Genomic DNA, 18,758 nt, shown 5'->3' with positions numbered 1-18,758 from the left:
GAGAGACGAAGAATGGAAGGACAAGAGAGAGGAAAGAAACGAAGAATGGAGAAAGAGAGAGAGAGAGAGAGATTTAAGAAGATTCATTGCCTTTGGGGTAGGTTAGGACAAGGGAAGGGGAGGGAGGGAGATAGGGGGAGGGAGAAAACAGGTTGACTTGAGGAAGGTAAGGAGGGAGGGAGGTCAAATAAGGGAGGGAGGGATAGAAGGGAGGTGCTGGAGAGTGAGGATGCTGGGGAGGGGAGGAGGGAGAGAGGGGAGTATAGGAGAAGGAAAAAGAGGGGAGGGGAGAGAATAGAAGAGGGAGGGAGAGGGAAGAACAGGAGGGAAGGGAGAGAGGGAGAGAATAAGTGAGGGAAGGGAGAGAGGAGGAGAGTATAGAAAAAGGGGGGAGGGGAAGAGGAGGAGGGGCAGGAGAGAGAAGAAGGAAGGGAGGGAAGGGAAGGAGAGACGGAGAGGGAGGAAAGGAATAGGACGAGATGGAGAACAGGGAGGAGGAGGGAAGGGAGGGAGAGAAAGAGAGGGAGAGAGGAAATTTGGAGATGGAATTGGATAATGTGCTCTGAAAAACGATAATTATTTTTTTTTATTAAGTAAGGTCACCTCCAAACAGCTTTATTGATTTTCGCAATAGGGAAGGTTTTATTGAAGCCTCCCTAACACCTCTCCCGTAGCGATTTATTTTGCTCATTACACCTTATTGCCCTCATGCGTGCTGTATAAATCCTAATATCATCATACTCTTCATAAATAACCTGGAAAAGGATACTAGCTACCCATATCCAAAAATAAATCGCTAAGGAAGAGGTGTTAGGGAGCTTTACCCGACGAAAAAAAAAAAAAGTCGGTTTGAAAGGGTTCCAGACGGTTTTATGCAGCATATAGAGACATGAGAGCCAAGGAAGCTCCCTAACACCTCTTCCGTAGAGATTTATTTTTGAATACGGCTGGTGCATATAAGTTTTTTGCCCTTTTTAAGCAGTATGGTGATATTAGAATGATTTAAGTTAAAAAGAAGACGGGAAGGTGTAACAAGCAAAATAAATCGCTTAGGAAGAGGTGTTCGGGAACTTGAGCAGAGGAAAATATAAATACGTCATCGGATTGAAGGGGCTGAGGGATAGGGAGGGGAGGGAGGGAGAATTTGAAGGAAGAGGGAGGGAGGATAGAGGAGGAAAGGGAGAAAGGAGAAATAAATAGGGAGATGCAAGGAGGGAGCGATAGGGAAGGAAAGGAAGGCTAGGCAGAGGGAGAGAGAGGGAGGGATAGGAAAGGGAGGAAGGATAGACAGGTAAGGAGAGGGAGGGAGGGATAGGGAAGGGAGGAAGAATAGATGGAGAAAGGGAAGGAATAGAGGGAGGGATAGGGAAGGAAAGGGAGAAATGATAGGTAGGGAGGGAGAGAAGAAATGGAGAGGGAGGCAGGTATAGGAAAGGGAGGAAGGATAGGTAGGCAGTGAGTAGGAAGGAATAGAGAGGGAGGAAAGGGAGGAAGGATAGGTAGGGAGAGGGAGGGGTAGAGAAGTCAAGGGAGACGGAGTGTGAGAGGAGGGATAGGGGAGGATAGGGAGGGAGGAGGGAGTGCGTTCGCCTGTGCTTGCCTCCCTCCTTTCCTCCCTCCCTCCCTCCCAGCGCGCCAGTCAGTCTGCTTGCATGAATGGAATGTCATGAGTAGCAGGAGGGAGGGAGGGAAGGGGGGAGGGGGAGGGGGAAGGACAGTAGCAAGGGAGGGAGGGCGGGCGGGCTGGCTGGCTGGCTCAGTTGCCTCCATAACCGTTTTTGGACGTTCGTTTGACTTTCCTCATATTTTCCTTATTTATCTTATTTCCTCCTTTATTTCCCTTATTTTCCCTTTCCTTATTGTGCGTACATGTCAACAACCTCCATTTGCTTGCGTACACAGCCCCCCAAACCCCCGCACACGCTCCCAAAACGCACATGTAGGCGTTACGTAAGCGCGGTGGTGCCACGTTTCGCCAGACGGGGGTTGGTGCAGTGTTGCCGGGTGTGCTTGCGGGGTCAGGCAGTCAGTCAGGCAGGGTTCAGGCAGAGAGGCGGTGCGGGTGAGGCAAGGCGGGTGTGTTCTGCCTGGCCTGTGTACTTTTTGAAGAGGGTGAAGCATTTTTATTATTATTATTATTGTTACAGGACGATTTTATTTAACGTAGAAAGACTCAAATAACAGAAGTAGTAGTAGTAGCAGAAATAGTAATGGTAGTAGCAGAAGTAGTGGTAATAGCAGCAGTAGTAGTAGTTGTATTGATGTAATAGAATACATGCAGTCTTTAAATATGGAAGTTACATATTTTCGAAGAGTGTATGCTTCAAAGCGACCAAAAGTAGCACAGTTTCGCCAAAGTAACGATTTTGTTTACGCACCGAGAGCAGTGACGTAACAATGACGTCAGCCAGTAATGACGTCACTTCCTAGCTAATGACGTCACTACACAAGTCTGCGCTTGGGACATTGTGAATTATTATTTTTTCGTCACGTATCTATTAATGTTTATTTTTATTTTTATATTATGGTCTGTAGTGTGAACTCAAAAACTGGGCTATCGATCGCTTGGCATGTCCTGTGAGGGGTTTGAAAATTTAAAATGTACCCTAGTTGGACGAGGAGTAACGTCTTGTATTTTTTTTTTTCTGAATCCATTTTCCTTTCTAAAAATGTTATTCTTGCTGCTACCAGACGATTTTATTCATTTGTCACATTTATTCCAAACTTTTATTCATATTTTTTTTCCCCAAACTAAACTTGAACGGTCAATATCTTTCATTAGCCTCTTTTTTTTTTTTATGCAGGGAAGAAGGAACCAAAGGCCAGAAACTCGCAAGTGTTCCCTCCAAGAAAAAAATAATCAGCCAAATTCAAGATGTTCGTTGGTTCGGATTTCTATAGCATGATGATTTTTATTTCGCCTTTACGGGTATTTTTCAAACTAGTAACCCTCCTTAACCCCTTCAGTCCGGCGATTTATTCTTTTTGTAGTTTATTCATACGGTTTTTTTTTTCCGTTTTGGAGGTTTTCAGACGGTGGGTTAGCCTCTTTATTTCGGGAACTTTAATATTAGTAGTAGTAGCAGTATAGTTCATTATCATTATTATTATAAATGTATTCTTTATGATTATTAGTGTACTATTTACTGTTTATTATTATTATTATTATTATTATTATTATTAAATGACACCAGTATTCTTTCTCTCGACCCGAAGTGTAATATAAGAATTTGAAAATCTCTCTCTCGACCTGAAGTGCAACAGGAATGATTTTTTTTCTCTCTAACAACCTAAAATGTAATATAGGAATGTGGTAACTACTGTACTTTCTCTCTCTCTCTCTCTCTCTCTCTCTCTCTCTCTCTCTCTCTCTATAACAACTTGAAATGTAATATAGGAATGTGGTAACTACTGTACTCTCTCTCTCTCTCTCTCTCTCTCTCTCTCTCTCTCTCTCTCTCTCGACACCCCGACAGCCAGCCGTACAGGAAAATAGGGAGAAGCAGCGTCTTGTGGAATTTAAATGATCGAAGGAAATTTTATGGGAAGGGCAGAAAGAAGTATTGAAAGTGGAGAGAGAGAGAGAGAGAGAGAGGTGGTACGGAGAATGATAGGAGGGAGGGAGGGATGGGGAAAGGGGAGAGAGAGAGAGAGAGAGAGAGAGAGAGAGAGAGAGAGAGAGAAACAGGTAGGAGGGAGGAGAGAGATAAAAAATGAAGGAACGCAGGGTGGGAGGGAGGAGGGGAAGGGAGAGGGAGGGACGGAGGGAAAATAAGGAAGAGATAGGGAGGGAGGAGGGAGGGGAGGAAAGGGTACGAAACTTGAGAGAGAGAATATGGAATAGGGGGGGAGGGAGACATCGAACGAGAGAGAGAGACGTTGCGGGTAGAAATGGAGGGAGAAAGTATGAAAGGAAAAAAAAAAGCATAGATGTGGAATAGGTAGGAAGTAAAATATATGGAAAAGAGAGAGAGAGAGAGAGTACGGAACGGAGAGGAGAGGGAGGGAGAGGTATGGAAGAGGGAGAGACGGGGGGGGGTGTAGTCAATAGGACGGGGGAGAAGAAGGGGAGGGAGAATGGGGAGTGGGTAGAAATGGTGATGGATTGGGAGGGAATGTAGGGAGAGGGAGGTATAAGGGAGAAAAAGGGAGAGGAAAGAGGGAGTACGGAACGGGTAGAAAGGGAGAGAGAAAGAGAGGGAGGGAGGAGGACGGGAGGGGGAGTTGAGGTGAACTAGGTAAGGAGAGAGAGAGAATACAGAACGAGTGGAAAAGAGGAAGGGTGGGAGGTAGGGAGGAGAGAGGGAGAGGAATTTTGGAAAAGAAGGAGAGAAGAAAAGTAAAGAAGGGAGAGAAGAGGGAATACAGCACGGGTAGAAACGGAGAGAAGGAGAGGGAGGGAGGAATGTAAGGGAAAGAAGGGGAGAAGAAAAGGGAAGAGGGGGAAAAAGGGAGAGAAAAGAGGGAGTATGGAACGGGTAGAAAAGGAGAGGGAGGGAGGAGGAAAGGAGGGAGGGAGGGAGTAGGAGGGAATGTAAGAGAAAGAAGAAAAGGGAAGAGAGGGAAAAAGGGAGAGAGAAGCAGGGAATACGGAACGGGTAGAAATGGAGAGAAGGAGAGGGAGGGAGGAGGAAGGGTGGGAGGGAGAGAGGGAGGGAGGGACTCAGCTCTCAGTGTTCCTCGCTCCACCACACTACACACACAGGACTCAGTCGCCTCTCGCTCTCAGACCCCTTCCTGGGGGGATCTCGCCCCATACTTGCTCGAAATTTTCACCCACGCCATCGCACGGCTCCAAGGATAAGCCCCGGGACCCCAGCTTAAGCCCGTGTCAAGCCGGATGTAAGCCCGAAGTTCGATTTGCCGGTCAGAAGCCGCGAATTCAAACCGGGAAACTTGTGGGAGGATTTTTGTCAACACGGTGGATTCGCCCTGGGCACCCAAATTCACCCCCCTAGCCCAAAATCAGGCTCTAGTCATCCTCAGGCCCAAACTAGAGGTCGTGCTGTCTCCGCCCTAAGCCCAAATCTACCCCAGGTCGTGGCACAAGCCCGACCTTATAATGGAAATAATGCAGCAAAGCCCTAGCCACTTAGATGCTCGCTGGCGGAACCACGTTCACCCTTATTCGACAGCTTCCTCCCACCTCCCGACCCTGCACGACCACCTACGACAACAGCAACAGCAACAGAGGCAGTCGGAGCACCAGCTGATGCACCAACAGCACCTGCAGCTCCAGCAACAGCAACTACAGCAGCAGCAACGGCAACTGTTCAAGCAGCAACGAGAGCAGCAGCAACAGAGTGATCTACAACAGGCGCATCACTCACAGGCTGCACATCCCTCACCTTCGCCCTCTCCTTTGACTCCTGCCGCTTCTACGCCTTCCCCAGGTTAGCCAAACACCTCACATACCTCACGTAAACCTCACATGACTTCCCAACTTCCAACACACCTCAAACCCCATACCTCATGCCTATATACATCATCCCTACCTATTCCCCTCACATCCATTCCTCAGCCTTGCCTTCTTCTTCGTCTCCTGCAGCTTCCACGCCTTCCTCAGGTTAGCCTTGCACCTCACAACCGCCTCACATACCTCAAATAACCTCACATGTCTTTCCTACCTTATACAGACCTCACAAACCGGTACCTCACACCCTGTGCACCATCCTATCTCCCTCTCAGTCCTTCATTTCACCTAAAACACATCTTTCAAACTGACCACAAACCCCTTTCAAACCTCACTCCCCTTTTTATTTATTTATTTATATTTTTTACGTCATCTGCATCATGCCCCTCATCCCCGCCTCGCAACATACCTCTCTCACGTCAAAGCACCTCATAAATATCATGTAATTTTCCGTGTCACAAACCACGCTTTCCTCGCAGCTCATTACACACATCATTCATACTTGTCACTACACATACACTTTTTCTCCCAGATGCCTCATACCTTATACTTCACACCTTCCAGATACACCACACATTCCTCACACCTCATACCATTTATTATTTACCTCATTCATACCTCTTCTACCTCACAAATACCTCAATCATACCTTCATTCCATACCTCACACACACGCGATACACCCCACATGCTCCTTAGAATGTCAGATACACCTCCCATTACCTCATACACACTTCACATACATCACTGGTACCTCTTTTTACCTCATAAATACCTCACCCACTTCATTCCCCGCCTCATATCAACCTCACTGATACCTGATTCATTCCACTGATCCCTTACACTCAATTTCTCACTGATACACGGGTTTTTAGGTATGTAGTAACTCATTCCACACTTCTTTCACCTCATACCTACTCATTCCCCACCTCATACGCATCACAGATACCTCACTAACACCATACAACTCATTCCTCACCTCACCACACTTATATACCTCACCATATATCACACACTCAACCTCTACACCACATCACATCACACACACATCCTCCACACCTCACCACACTCAGCCTCCTCAACACACAACCTCCACACCTCATCACACACAACCTCCACACCACTCCACACACTCAACCTCCACATCACCACACAACCTCCCCACCACACCACACCACAAACAACCTCCACACCACACCGCACTACACACTCAACCTCCACACCACACCGCACTACACACTCAACCTCCACACCACACCGCACTACACACTCAACCTCCACACCACACCACACACAACCTCCACACCACACCACATACAACCTCCACACCTCACCACACACAGCCTCCACACCTCACCACACACAACCTCCACACCTCACCACACACAACCTCCACACCTCACCACACACAACCTCCACACCTCACCACACACAACCTCCACACCTCACCACACACAACCTCCACCTCCACACCCCATTCCAAGGCTTTACACCCCTTTTTTCGATGGTTTGTTGGTCCTCATGCAAACCCCTCACTCTCACACCACATTCTAACCTCAGATCGAAAGTTCATGTCATTTTTCAGTCACATTTTAAATTCAACCCCCAAACCCCACACCAGATCTTAACCATATACCACATTCTTAACCCTCAACCTCACATTTTCACCCTACAAACCCCCTTAACCTCACAGTCTCACCCTTACAGCCTCCCACAACCTCATTCCTTGCCCCAAACCCCACACTGCCTCAGCCTACAACCTCACACATCAATCAATTCACTTAGTCTCTCAGTCCTTCATCCTCCATACCTCACACTATCCCCCCAATCTCACATTCTACCCCTCCCAACCTCACATTCTATTCTCATCCTCACCCAGCATCTCATTCTACGTTGTTATTAGTTCTCCTCACACTTCCTCACTCCACCATTTCACCCTCAGTCTCAGACCACACATTCTTACCCTTTCAACCTCACACTGCCTCCTACTCAACCCTCTACCTCACACTTCCTCATCCCACAACCTCCAAATTAACCCCTCCCAGCCTTTCAGCCTCTCACTACCTCCTTCTCAACCCTCTACCTCACACTTCCTCATCCCACATCACCGTCAGCCACTTTACACACATTTTTCAACCCTTCTCCCTCCTTCTCAACCCTCTACCTCACACTTCCTCATCCCACAACCTCTTAACCAACCCCTCCCAGCCTTTCAACCACTCTACCTCCTTCTCAACCCTCTACCTCACACTTCCTCATCCCTCAACCTCTTCCGGGCCAAACCGTGCAGCTACAAACACAAAGGAGCCTACAGCAGACCGGGGATTTAAAATTTTACCATTTTTTTCAAATTATTTAGTGCGATTTTTGAAAGTCCGTAAGATGGAAACGGTGATTTTATTTGAAACCCCGTATCAATAGGAGTGGCGAAAGTAAGTTGACCTTTCTAAAAACTACCAAGCAGGGTTGTGTGTTTTTTTTGTGTGTGTTTTGTGGTGTAACCGACGTGGGATGGAGTTCGTGTTTGCCAAAGTATTCCAGTGTTAGTTCCTAGTGCGCTTGCGTATTAGACCGTCGACTTTGTCCCCACTGCGTACTTCCCCCCACCAAAATTGCCACGTTTCCCCTTCTGGGTTTATGGATCGTAAAACAGAGGCAGAAAAACAAAGATGGAACGATTTTGATGGCGATGATGGTGGTGGTGGTTCAAAATTATTCTTGTGCTTTCAAAAGTCTGCGTTGCTTTCGTACCACACTTCAATACACGGCCAGCTGCCACGGGGTGCTTGACCTCCCCATTGACGCTTTTGAGACGCTGAAACCGGGCATATGACTTGAGATGGGGAATTTTGGGAGGGTGGATAACAGGGTGGGTTTGGCAGGGGCTGTTGGCAGGGGTATTAGAGACTGGCCTTGGGTGTAGGGAGCAAGGGAGGTAGGGTAGGGAGAGATGGGGGGGTCCCTAGTGGCTGGGTCCCAACAGTACTGGACACAAGACCCAAGCTGCCGCCACCATCGCTTCTCTGCTGCCATTTTCGCCCCTTTTCGCATGTTTTCGCCCGCTAGGAACACCGCTCTGCCCAATTCAGGTTAGCTAGCGGTAGGATTGGCGTCATTAGCGTGGAAAATCCCACGGAAAGTCTCCCTATCTTTGTCTGAAGAGGAGTGACGGAATAGGTAGGTCGAGGCAACATGGCGGCCATTGGTGGACCTATTCTGTGGCCACCTACGGGATTCGGTGCCGGGGTGTGCTCGGGCGGGGTGCTTGCCATGCTTGGGCCATCCCGGGAACAAGAGGTCCTTGACTGCATGACGTCACGTGCTTGATTTTGCCACCAGGGCCAGAAAATAAGCGAATAAATATGCCTTACACGTGATTTTGTTTACGATGAGCGCTGATTGGTCGAGTCCCGAGTGCCGAGGGTGCCAGACGCGCAACGAATGTCAACAAATACCTACTCCTTTCGGCATTTTCCCTTGGTTACCAGGCTAGCACTAGGAGTCATTTGTATGCATGAAGAAGTTTGTATACTTCAAAGGGTTGGCACTGGTCGACTTTGCGTGTTTTCTGATCGACTTTTGTTTGGGTTAGAACATTTAAAGTCGCTGGTCGACATCCCCCCCTCTTCCCCCTTCCCCCATGGCGGCTTCTCCCCCTATTATGTAACTGCGCAGTACCGGCGTTGCCACATCTCCGCCAAACCCTCCTCACCCCGTAACTATTTTTCTACTACAAACACACCGGGGAGGCAGATCACCCTTAGATGACGGGGGAAATCTGATGATAAAATAGGGATATCTGTCACCATTGCCACCCTGACCTGGACAAATGCGTAAGGGTGAAAATCGATCCATATAAGACTGACCTTGGGGCTGCCATAGAATATCCCACAAGGAAGTGAGGGAGGGGGGTGCGGGAGGTAGGGGGGATGTAGGGAAGGAGGGGGGATGTAAGGGAGGAGGAAGGGGCCTGGTGTAGGGGTAATGGAGGGGTGTTCTTGCACGATCACCAGTCTTAAAGCTGTGTGCACCCTTAGCCAGCCTGCCTTTTCTCAGCCTTTGTCTGTTACGACTGACGATTTGGTGTTATTGGCATTTCCTCTTTAAAACCCCAGACCTGGTGCTGCTGCTGCCGTGGCCTCTCAAATGTAGCTTTAAAAAAAAAAAAAAAAAAAAAAAAAAAAAAAAATCATAACCGTTACTAGGATACGCATTAATATATATATTTTTTTATCATTTTCTACATCATCATCATCATCATCATCATCATCTTTATCTTCTTCCTCTTCATCCCGACCCCATCTGTCATAATCATCATCATCAACTTTCTTCCTCTTCATCCTGAACTTTGTCGTCATCATCATCCTTCCTCGTCATCCTAACCCCATCTGTCATCATCGTCATCATCTTCCTCTTTATCATCATCTTTCATTATTTTGTGCTTCATCATCATCATCATCGTTTTCCTCTTCATCCTGACCCCATCTGTCATCATCTTTATCATCATCATTATCATCATCATCATCATCATCCTTCTTCCTCTTCATCCTGACCCAATCTGTCATCATCATTATCATGTTCTCCTTCATCTTTTTTCATCATCATCATCATGTTCTCCTCCTCCTTCTTTCATCATCATCTTTCTTCATCTTCTTCATCATCATCATCATCATCATGTTCTCCTTTATCTTCTCTCATCACCATCATCATTTATCATCATCATCTATCATCATCATCGTCATCAACATCATCATGTCATCATCTTCCTTCATCTTCTTCATCATCATCTTTCTTCATCTTCATCATCATCATCTTTCTTCATCTTCTTTCATCATCATCATCATCCAGACTCCTTCTCCCCCAATTCATATCTTCGTCATAGATGTAGTACTTAAAGAAAAATGTGTTGGGATGGTAAAGGATGAGGACTGCGATGCCACCGTTGTCACCCTAAAATCAACACTATTATACCTTTCTAAGTTCATTTTTTTTTTTTTTTTTGCGAGGAAGAAGGAACCAAAGGCCGCGAGCCCGCAATTATTGTCTGTCTATCTATATATCTATCATCTAAATCCCCTAATCCCTTCAGTGCTATGCCTTTAAATGGCGGGGGACAGGGTGACGTGGAGGCGATTTGTTTGTGGCCACCCCGTATGGGATTATGGCATCTGGCTAGGGATAGACTGCCTTGCTAAATTTCAAAATCAGCTAAATCCCTTAATCCCTTCAGTACTATAGCTTCTTTTACTCATCTCTCTCTCTCTCTCTCTCTCTCTCTCTCTCTCTCTCAATTCCTATATTTTTTTTCTCCCTTATTCATTTTATATTCTCGTGCCTCGACTATCTTATCTCTCTCTCTCTCTCTCTCTCTCTCTCTCTATCTATCTATCTATCTATCTCTCTGGCTGTATGTGGCCCTCATTAACCCTTTTTGCCTCCAAACTAACTTTTGACAATTTCTGTAGGTACCAATGATAACAGTAAAAACATCTCCATAGTGAAGGAAAAGTGAAGGCATCTAATTCTTTTACAAATTCCTCTATATGGGTGTGTAGTTAGCATGATTTCAGAATTAAGGCGAATTATTGAAGGAGAATTATTGAGGCGATATATTGAAAGAGAATTATTATTAAAAGAGAATTAGTAAGGCGATAAAATAAATAATAGATTAGGCATGTTTCAGAGTCGACGAAATGGAAGTTTTGAATTCTTGAAAAAAAAAAAGTCGATTAAAAAAAAAATGAAAATGTCGATAAAATGAAAATATAAAAAAACAATAAAATTAAAATATACATAGTCGATAAAATGAAAATGTTGAAATAAAACGATAAATAAAAAAAAATCGATAGACTAAAAATTAAGTGAATAAATTGAAAACTTAAAATTAATTAAAAACAAGGATGATAAAATGTAAACTCACAACACATTAAAAACCAGATCGATAAAATAAACAATTCAAATCCATGAAAAAAAAAATAACCACCATCTATTTCAAAAATCGAAAGTAGACTCGTTTTCAAATCAAACAATACGATAAAAAAAAAAAATAAGATAAACTCAACATCCATATGTAAAACCGAAAGTCGACTCGTTTTCAAATCAAGCAATCCGATTTTTAAAAAGTCGTTAATATAAACTCGGCATCCATTTCAAAATAGACTCCTTTTTCAAATCAAGTAGTCTGTCTGTGTGGGTCTGTAATCATTAGGTCAACATGTCAGGGCCGGCCTACACCCCTGACCTAGCTACACACACACCACTTTAAGCCTAGACGACCTACGTAGCCGAAGCCGACCGTCGTCCTCTTAGGCCTAGCGAGACTCGTTCCCCCCCACACCCCTCCCGACCTTGACTTGGCGTCGTCATAAACAGGCTGGCGGGCGAGCTTAGAGACGGGCCCCTTCCTGCTCCCTCACTCCCTCTCTCTCCTACCCGTCCAGAGGCTTGGTTGAGCTGACTTTTTTCCTCTCTCTCTCTCTCTCTCCTTTACTTGGTTGATCTTCCCTTTTCCCTTTTTTCATCGTTTTTTGTTTTATTTTGGCTTATCACTTTTTTATATACATTTTTTCTGTTTTTCGAAGGCTCTGTTCACTCCCTCCTTTACTCATCGGAATAGGAGGCTTATTATCCTTTATTATTATTATTATTATTATTATTATTATTATTATTGTTGTTGTTTTATTATTTATTTCTGTTATTATTATTATTATTATTATTATTATTCTTTCTATCTATCTATTGCCAGACGCCTCAATCCCGTTTGGGGTGGCCACAAACAAATCGCCTCCAAGTCGCCCTGTCCCCCGCCATTTCACTGCCCTGCTCCCAACTCACACACCCCTGTCTCATATACCTCTCCACCCCATCCCTCCATCTCATCCTCGGCCTCCCCCTCCCTCTTCCCCCCTCCACCTCACTCACATACACTCTCTTCGTCAGTCTTTCACCCTCCATCCTCTCCACATGGCCAAACCACCTCAGTGTGTTCCTCATAACGCTTCCTATCACATCCACATCCACATCACAACGCTCCTTTATATCCTCATTCGTCAGCCTGTCTCTCCACGTGACTCCACAGGCTCCTCTTAAATAACTCATTTCCACTGCTCTCACTCTTGACTTGTGTCCTTCCAACAATGTCCAAGCTTCACTTCCGTACGTTAGAGTTGGTATCACAATACTGTCATGTAGTAACTTTTTCACTTCCATGCTCACTTCCCTGTTTCTTATCACTGCTTTCAAAGAACCAGCAACCTTTCTTCCCTGCTGTACCCTTTCAAGCACTTCACCCTCCAAACCTCCATCCTTACTCATCACACTACCCAAATACTTAAACGTACTCACATTTTCCAATTCCTCACCATCTAACCTCACTGTACATTCACTAACTTCACCTCTCTCAAAGACCATCACTTTACTCTTCCCTACATTCACCTTTAGGTTCCGTTTCTTACACACTCTCTCAAACTCATCCACCAAGCCTTGCAGCTCCCCTTCGTCTTCACTTAACAACACAGTATCATCTGCAAACAACAGTACAGGGAGTTTCCAAACACTATCCTCTCTCACCAGGGCCACTCCAACATCCACTACCCTACCTTGTACCTCTTTTGTTACCCCATCCATGTACAGATTATTATTATTTTATTATTTATTTCTGTTGTTATTATTATTATTTATTATTTATTATTTATTTTTTATTATTATTTATTATTATTATTATTATTTCTATTGTTATTATTATTATTATCATTATTATTATTACAGTATTATTATTTTGCGTATGACATCTTTCTGCGTGTTATATTTCTCTTAGGCCCGCTTTCTCGTCGGTAAGAAAGGTCCCTAACACCTTTTCTTAAGCGATTTATTTTATTACACTTTACTTTTCCATTCTTGGTCTTCTTTTTTTGCGTATTATTTCTTGGTAATTTTTTGTTATATATTTCTAAGGCCCATATTTACGTCGGTTAAGGATGCTCCCTAATACCTTTTCTTAAGCGGTTTATTTTACTACACCTTACTCCTATTCCAAGTGGCTTACCTCCTGCCCCCTGTTTTTGCGTATTCTTGATATTTGTCATGACTATAATCGCGTCGGTAAGGAAGCTCCTAACACCTTTTCCTAAGCGATTTTGTTTACGTTTCTCTTCTGTTACATAAATCCTTCTAACATTGCTATACTCTGCATAAATAACGTATAGGACATTAACCAGCCATACGTAAAAATAAATCGCGAAGGAAGAGGTGTTAGGGTGCTACCGTACCAGACGACAATACCACCTGAGTTGTAGGAGGCAAAATAATCCTTCCGTCCGTGACGCCGTTTCCTTTGTGGTTTATTTTAGCTTTATTTTAATATATATATTTTGAAGTTTGAGGAGGGAAAAAAATTCGTCCCTACTAATCGGAATTGGAGGTTTCGTGACGCCGTTTCTTATGTGATTTATTTTTTGCTTAATTTATTTATTTATTTTTTTGTAAGATGGACGAAGGAGAAATAAAATCCTTCCCTGTTCGGAATAGAAGTCTTCGTGACACCGTTTAATTTGTGATTTATTTTTTCGTATTCTCATTATATATTGAGTTATATATTTTGTAAGTTGAAGGAGAGAAACATGACATTTTTATTTCTCTCCTCTCTCTCTCTCTCTCTCTCTCTCTCTCTCTCTCTCTCTCTCTCTCTCTCTCTCTCAAGTTGAAGTAGGGGAAAAAAATACTTCCCTGTTAGTCGGAATTGGAGGCATTCGTGACGCCGTTCCTTTTGTGGTTTATTCTTACGTTCTGTTTTATTTTCAGTGTGGGATTAGTTCTCTCTCTCTCTCTCTCTCTCTCTCTCTCCGTTTCCATCCCATTCTTGGTTGCTTCATTCTCTCTCTCTCTCTCTCTCTCACACACACACACACACACACACACACACACACACACACACACACAAGGTTACCGGTACGAAAACTCACAGGCAAAATAAAATCATCAGTCGAAAGCAAGAATAAATCGCAGAATATCAGGCATCAAGGACTGTAACCCGTTTGAAATCCGATTAACGCATTTTTGTTTTGTATTTTTTGTACCTTGAGACATTTATTTTATTGATTTATTTTATTTGGAGAGAAGTTTAATTAGTTACATGAGGCTTCGTAAAGACCTGTTGTGTTTCTCTCTCTCTCTCTTTCTGTGTGTGTGTGTGTTAATAGTTCCCTGTGTGTGTGTGTGTGTGTGTGTGTTAATAGTTCCCTGTGTGTGTGTGTGTGTGTGTGTGTGTTAATAGTTCCCTGTGTGTGTGTGTGTGTGTGTGTGTTAATAGTTCCCTGTGTGTGTGTGTGTGTGTGTGTGTGTGTGTGTGTGTGTGTGTTAATAGTTCCCTGCGTGTGTGTGTGTGTTAATGGTTCCCTGTGTGTGTGTGTGTGTTAATAGTTCCCTGCGTGTGTGTGTGTGTGTGTGTGTGTGTGTGTTAATAGTTCCCTGTGTGTGTGTGTGTGTGTGTTAATAGTTCCCTGCGTGTGTGTGTGTGTGTGTGTTAATGGTTCCGTGTGTGTGTGTGTGTGTGTGTGTGTGTGTGTTAATAGTTCCCTGCGTGTGTGTGTGTGTGTATGTTAATGGTTCCCTGTGTGTGTGTGTGTGTGTGTGTGTGTTAATGGTTGTTTTGAGGGTTCCTGTTTTTTATGCCTAACTGGAGTTATTATTATTATTATTGTTAGTATATTATTATTGTCAGTTATTATTATTATTATTAGACATTTTTAAAAACTTGGAGAGAGAGAGAGAGAGAGAGAGAGAGAGAGAGAGAGAGAGAGAGAGGTGGGAGTAGGAGGGATTGTTTATCTTGGCAAACTCCTCCTTCCCTTCCACATTCCACCCTTTCCTTCCTTCCTTCCTTCCCTCCGTCCCTCCCTCCCTATCCCTCCTTCCTTCCTTCTCCCTTCCCTCCCCTTCCTCCCTCCTTCCATCCCCATTCCTGACATTCGTTCCTCCCTTTAGTCTCCTTCCTTCCTTCCTTCCTCCCTTCCTCGTCTTTCCTTTTCTTCCTCCCTTTCGTCTTTCCTTGCTTGCTCAATCGGTAGAGAGTTGGCCTGCAGTCCTGACAGACCCGGGTTCAAATCCCGCTGAGGCAGGGAACAGTTTAAGGATTTGAATTTCATAAAATCAGGCTTTACTGATCTACCAGAAGGCCCGCCGACATGTCGTAAAAATACCCCCGCTAATACCAATACACCAGTCCTGTATGAGACAGCCCTAGCATGTATTCAATATGGACGGTGGGTGTTAGCGCCGAAGTGGTGACATGTAGAGGTGTGCGGTACGTAGGAGGACTACTGGGCCTTGAAAGCAGGCTGTGAAGCCTTTGCCCAGAGTCGGTCACATAAAAAAAAAAAAAACATTCTTCCTTTACCTTGCATTTTGTTTCACCATCCTCTCTCTCTCTCTCTCTCTCTCTCTCTCTCTCTCTCTCTCTCTCTCTCTCTCATTCACTCACTTCCTGCTTCCTCCCTACATATTGTCATTGTGCTGTGAGTGAATGGGTGGGTGGAGTGTGTGTGTGTGTGTGTGTGTGTGTGTGTGTGTGTGTGTGTGTGTTTGTGTGTGTATGAGAGAGAGAGAGAGAGAGAGAGAGAGAGAGAGAGAGAGAGAACAGGTATTTGGGAGAGGTGGAGGAAAGAAAGGGGAGGGAAGGAGGGAAAAATAAGGAAGAGACAGGGATGGGGAGGAAGAGAGAGAGAGAGAGAGAGAGATTAAGTTCCTTATAGTGAGAAGGAATTGAAAAATAATGAATGAAAATGAAGTAAATAAATATATAAATAATTGTAGTTAATTTAAGGGAGGAAAATAAATATAATGCATAATAAACATAAGATAGATAAAAGTAAATAATAATAATAATAATAATAATAATAATAAATAAAAATAATGAAATAAAAATAAAATCCTGGCACTAATGGTAAGGGCAAAAAATAATTAAAACTAATAAAAATAATTGTAAAGTTAATGGCGGAATAATAAAAAAAATAATTGTAGTAAAAACAAGAGCAGGGGAATAGGGAGTAAGAATAATTAATATAGAATAAAAAATAATTATAATAAAATAATTGTTAATGGCGGAATAATGAATTAAAAAAAAATAATTGTAGTAAAGATGAGAGCAGGAGAATAGCGAGAAAAAATAATTAATATAGAAAAAAATAATTAATATAATAAAATAATTAAGGGCAGAAAAATTACTAAAAAATAAATAAGAAAAAATACAATGACTATATTAAGGATGAGATCCCCTGGTGGTCCTTTATATGGTAGAGAACTTAACACCAATTCCTAAGCGATTTAATTTGCTTAGTACACCTTTCTATCCTCTGTGTTATCTAATTCATTCTGAAATTGAATTAAGTCACCTAGAAATGAATATTACCCAACTTTTCCTTAAATAAATCGCTAAGGAACATGTGCTAGGGCGATACCATAACCTCAGTGGCCCTTTGACCGACTGAGAAGAATGAAAGTAAACAGGCATAAGACGAATTGCTGCTTTTTTTCTTTATGCATTTAGCGGAAAATGTAAACACAAGTAATATATGAATTTCTCGTTTCTGTGTGTTTAGACAGAGGGATAAAAATACAGGTAAAATAATGTATGGCTCCTTTTGTATAACTGCACTATATTCCGTTTTTTTTTAATCGAGGCGAAGATGGACTTGACAGATTGGTGATTATTGGCTGAATGCAACGTTACTTCTTAATCTAGCATTACTAACTGACAACAAATATCTGAGAGGGAAATTTGAGTTAGTATATATTTTTTGGACATGTTGCATTCAGCCAGTCATCATCAACATGTCAGGTGCATCTTCGCCTCAATTAAAAAAAAAAAAAAAAAAACGGAGTATAAGGAATTCAAATTTTTGCTAAATAATTCGCGGCAGTTACTCCGGGGCGACAATGCAGGTCACATTATTATTATTATTATTATCATTATCATGATCATAGTCTTCATCATCATAATTACCCCTCCACCAACACTGCCCCCACCACCACCACCACTACTACTACTACTACTACTACTACTACTACTGCTGCTGCTACTTTTGTGTATTTAGCGGAAATAATAATGCAACGCTAGGAATAAGAATGAGTGAATAAGGGGAGGGAAGGTGAGATGGGAAATATTGGAAGGAGAAAAGGAGACAGGAAGACAGACGAAGAAAGGAGGCAGGGAGGGAGGAATTGAGGAAGGAGAGGGAGGATGGAAGAAAAATATATAGGAAGGAAGGAGGGGAGGGAGGAAGAAAGAAGGGAGGAGGGAAGGAAGAAAGGGATGTAGGGAAGGAAGAAAAGTAGAGAAAGAGGGAAGGGGGAGGGAGGAGGAAGAAGGGAAGACGAAAGGAAGAAATAGAAGGAGGGAAGGAAGGGAGGAGAGGAAAGAAGGAAGGGATGGAGGCAAGGAAGAAAAGTAGAGAAAGAGGGAAGGGGAAGGGAGAGAAAGAAGGAAGAAAAAAGGGAGGAGGAAAGGAAGGAAGGTAAGGGAAGGAAACCAGGGAAGGAAGGCATGGAAGAAGGAAGGAACGAAATACAAAGGAGGAGGAAGAAAGAGTGACAGATAAGAGAAGAAAAAGATGAAAGAAGATAGGAGAGAAAAGATGAAAGATAGGGAAGGAAAAAAAAGAAACAAAGGAAGGAAAATAGCAAGTGTGTATGGAAACGACATACGAAGGTGTGAAAGCTTTCTCTCTCTCTCTCTCTCTCTCTCTCTCTCTCAAAGCAACTGTACATTTCAACCATATATACCGGTATTTAAGGTAGGTGTGAAAGATTCTCTCTCTCTCTCTCTCTCTCTCTCTCTCTCTCTCTCTCTCTCTCTCTCTCTCTCAAAGCATCTACGACAACATATGTAGGTGTGATTTCCTCTCTCTCTCTCTCTCTCTCTCTCTCTCTCTCGTCCGTCTGTCAGGAGAATGGTACATTGTATGCTGATAGCGCCTCCCTGTCTTACTCCATCTCTCTCTCTCTCTCTCTCTCTCTTTCTCTCTCTCTCTCTCTCTCTCCACATATGTATCAATCTATCAGTGCCTCTATATCTATCGTCTATGTTATTGTGATGTGAGAGTAATTTAGAGAGAGAGAGAGAGAGAAAGAGAGAGTATTGGCGTAAAGAGAGAAATTTAAGAAATTAAAATGAGAGAGAGAATGGGTGTAAAGAATGAAATAAAACTGGAGAGAGAGAGAGAGAGAGAGAGAGAGAGAGAGATGACCTACAAGTGACAGATCTTGGTTGACCTTTCTGACTCCTACTGCCTCTCTCTCTCTCTCTCTCTCTCTCTCTCTCTCTCTCTCTCTCTCTCTCTCTCTCTCTCTGT

At 43.5% G+C, this 18,758-nt stretch overlaps 1 protein-coding gene across 1 annotated transcript in view; it reads left to right on the top strand.

Moving 5' to 3' along the window:
- The first annotated feature begins 5,062 nt into the window (after positions 1-5,062).
- Positions 5,063-18,758, top strand: part of Pdp1 (PAR bZIP family member Pdp1) — a 73,856-nt gene continuing 60,160 nt past the window's right edge. Inside the window, exon 1 of the mRNA XM_080269222.1 lies at positions 5,063-5,393. Coding sequence (XP_080125348.1) covers positions 5,063-5,393 — 331 coding nt within the window. The remainder of the gene's footprint in view (positions 5,394-18,758) is intronic.

This window comes from Coenobita brevimanus, chromosome 4 (assembly GCF_032717465.1).
Source record: "Coenobita brevimanus isolate Jiangsu-jjx chromosome 4, ASM3271746v2, whole genome shotgun sequence".
NCBI lineage: Eukaryota > Metazoa > Arthropoda > Malacostraca > Decapoda > Coenobitidae > Coenobita > Coenobita brevimanus.
Note: the sequence above shows the minus strand (reverse complement) of the source record. Positions and strands in the feature narration are given on the sequence as shown.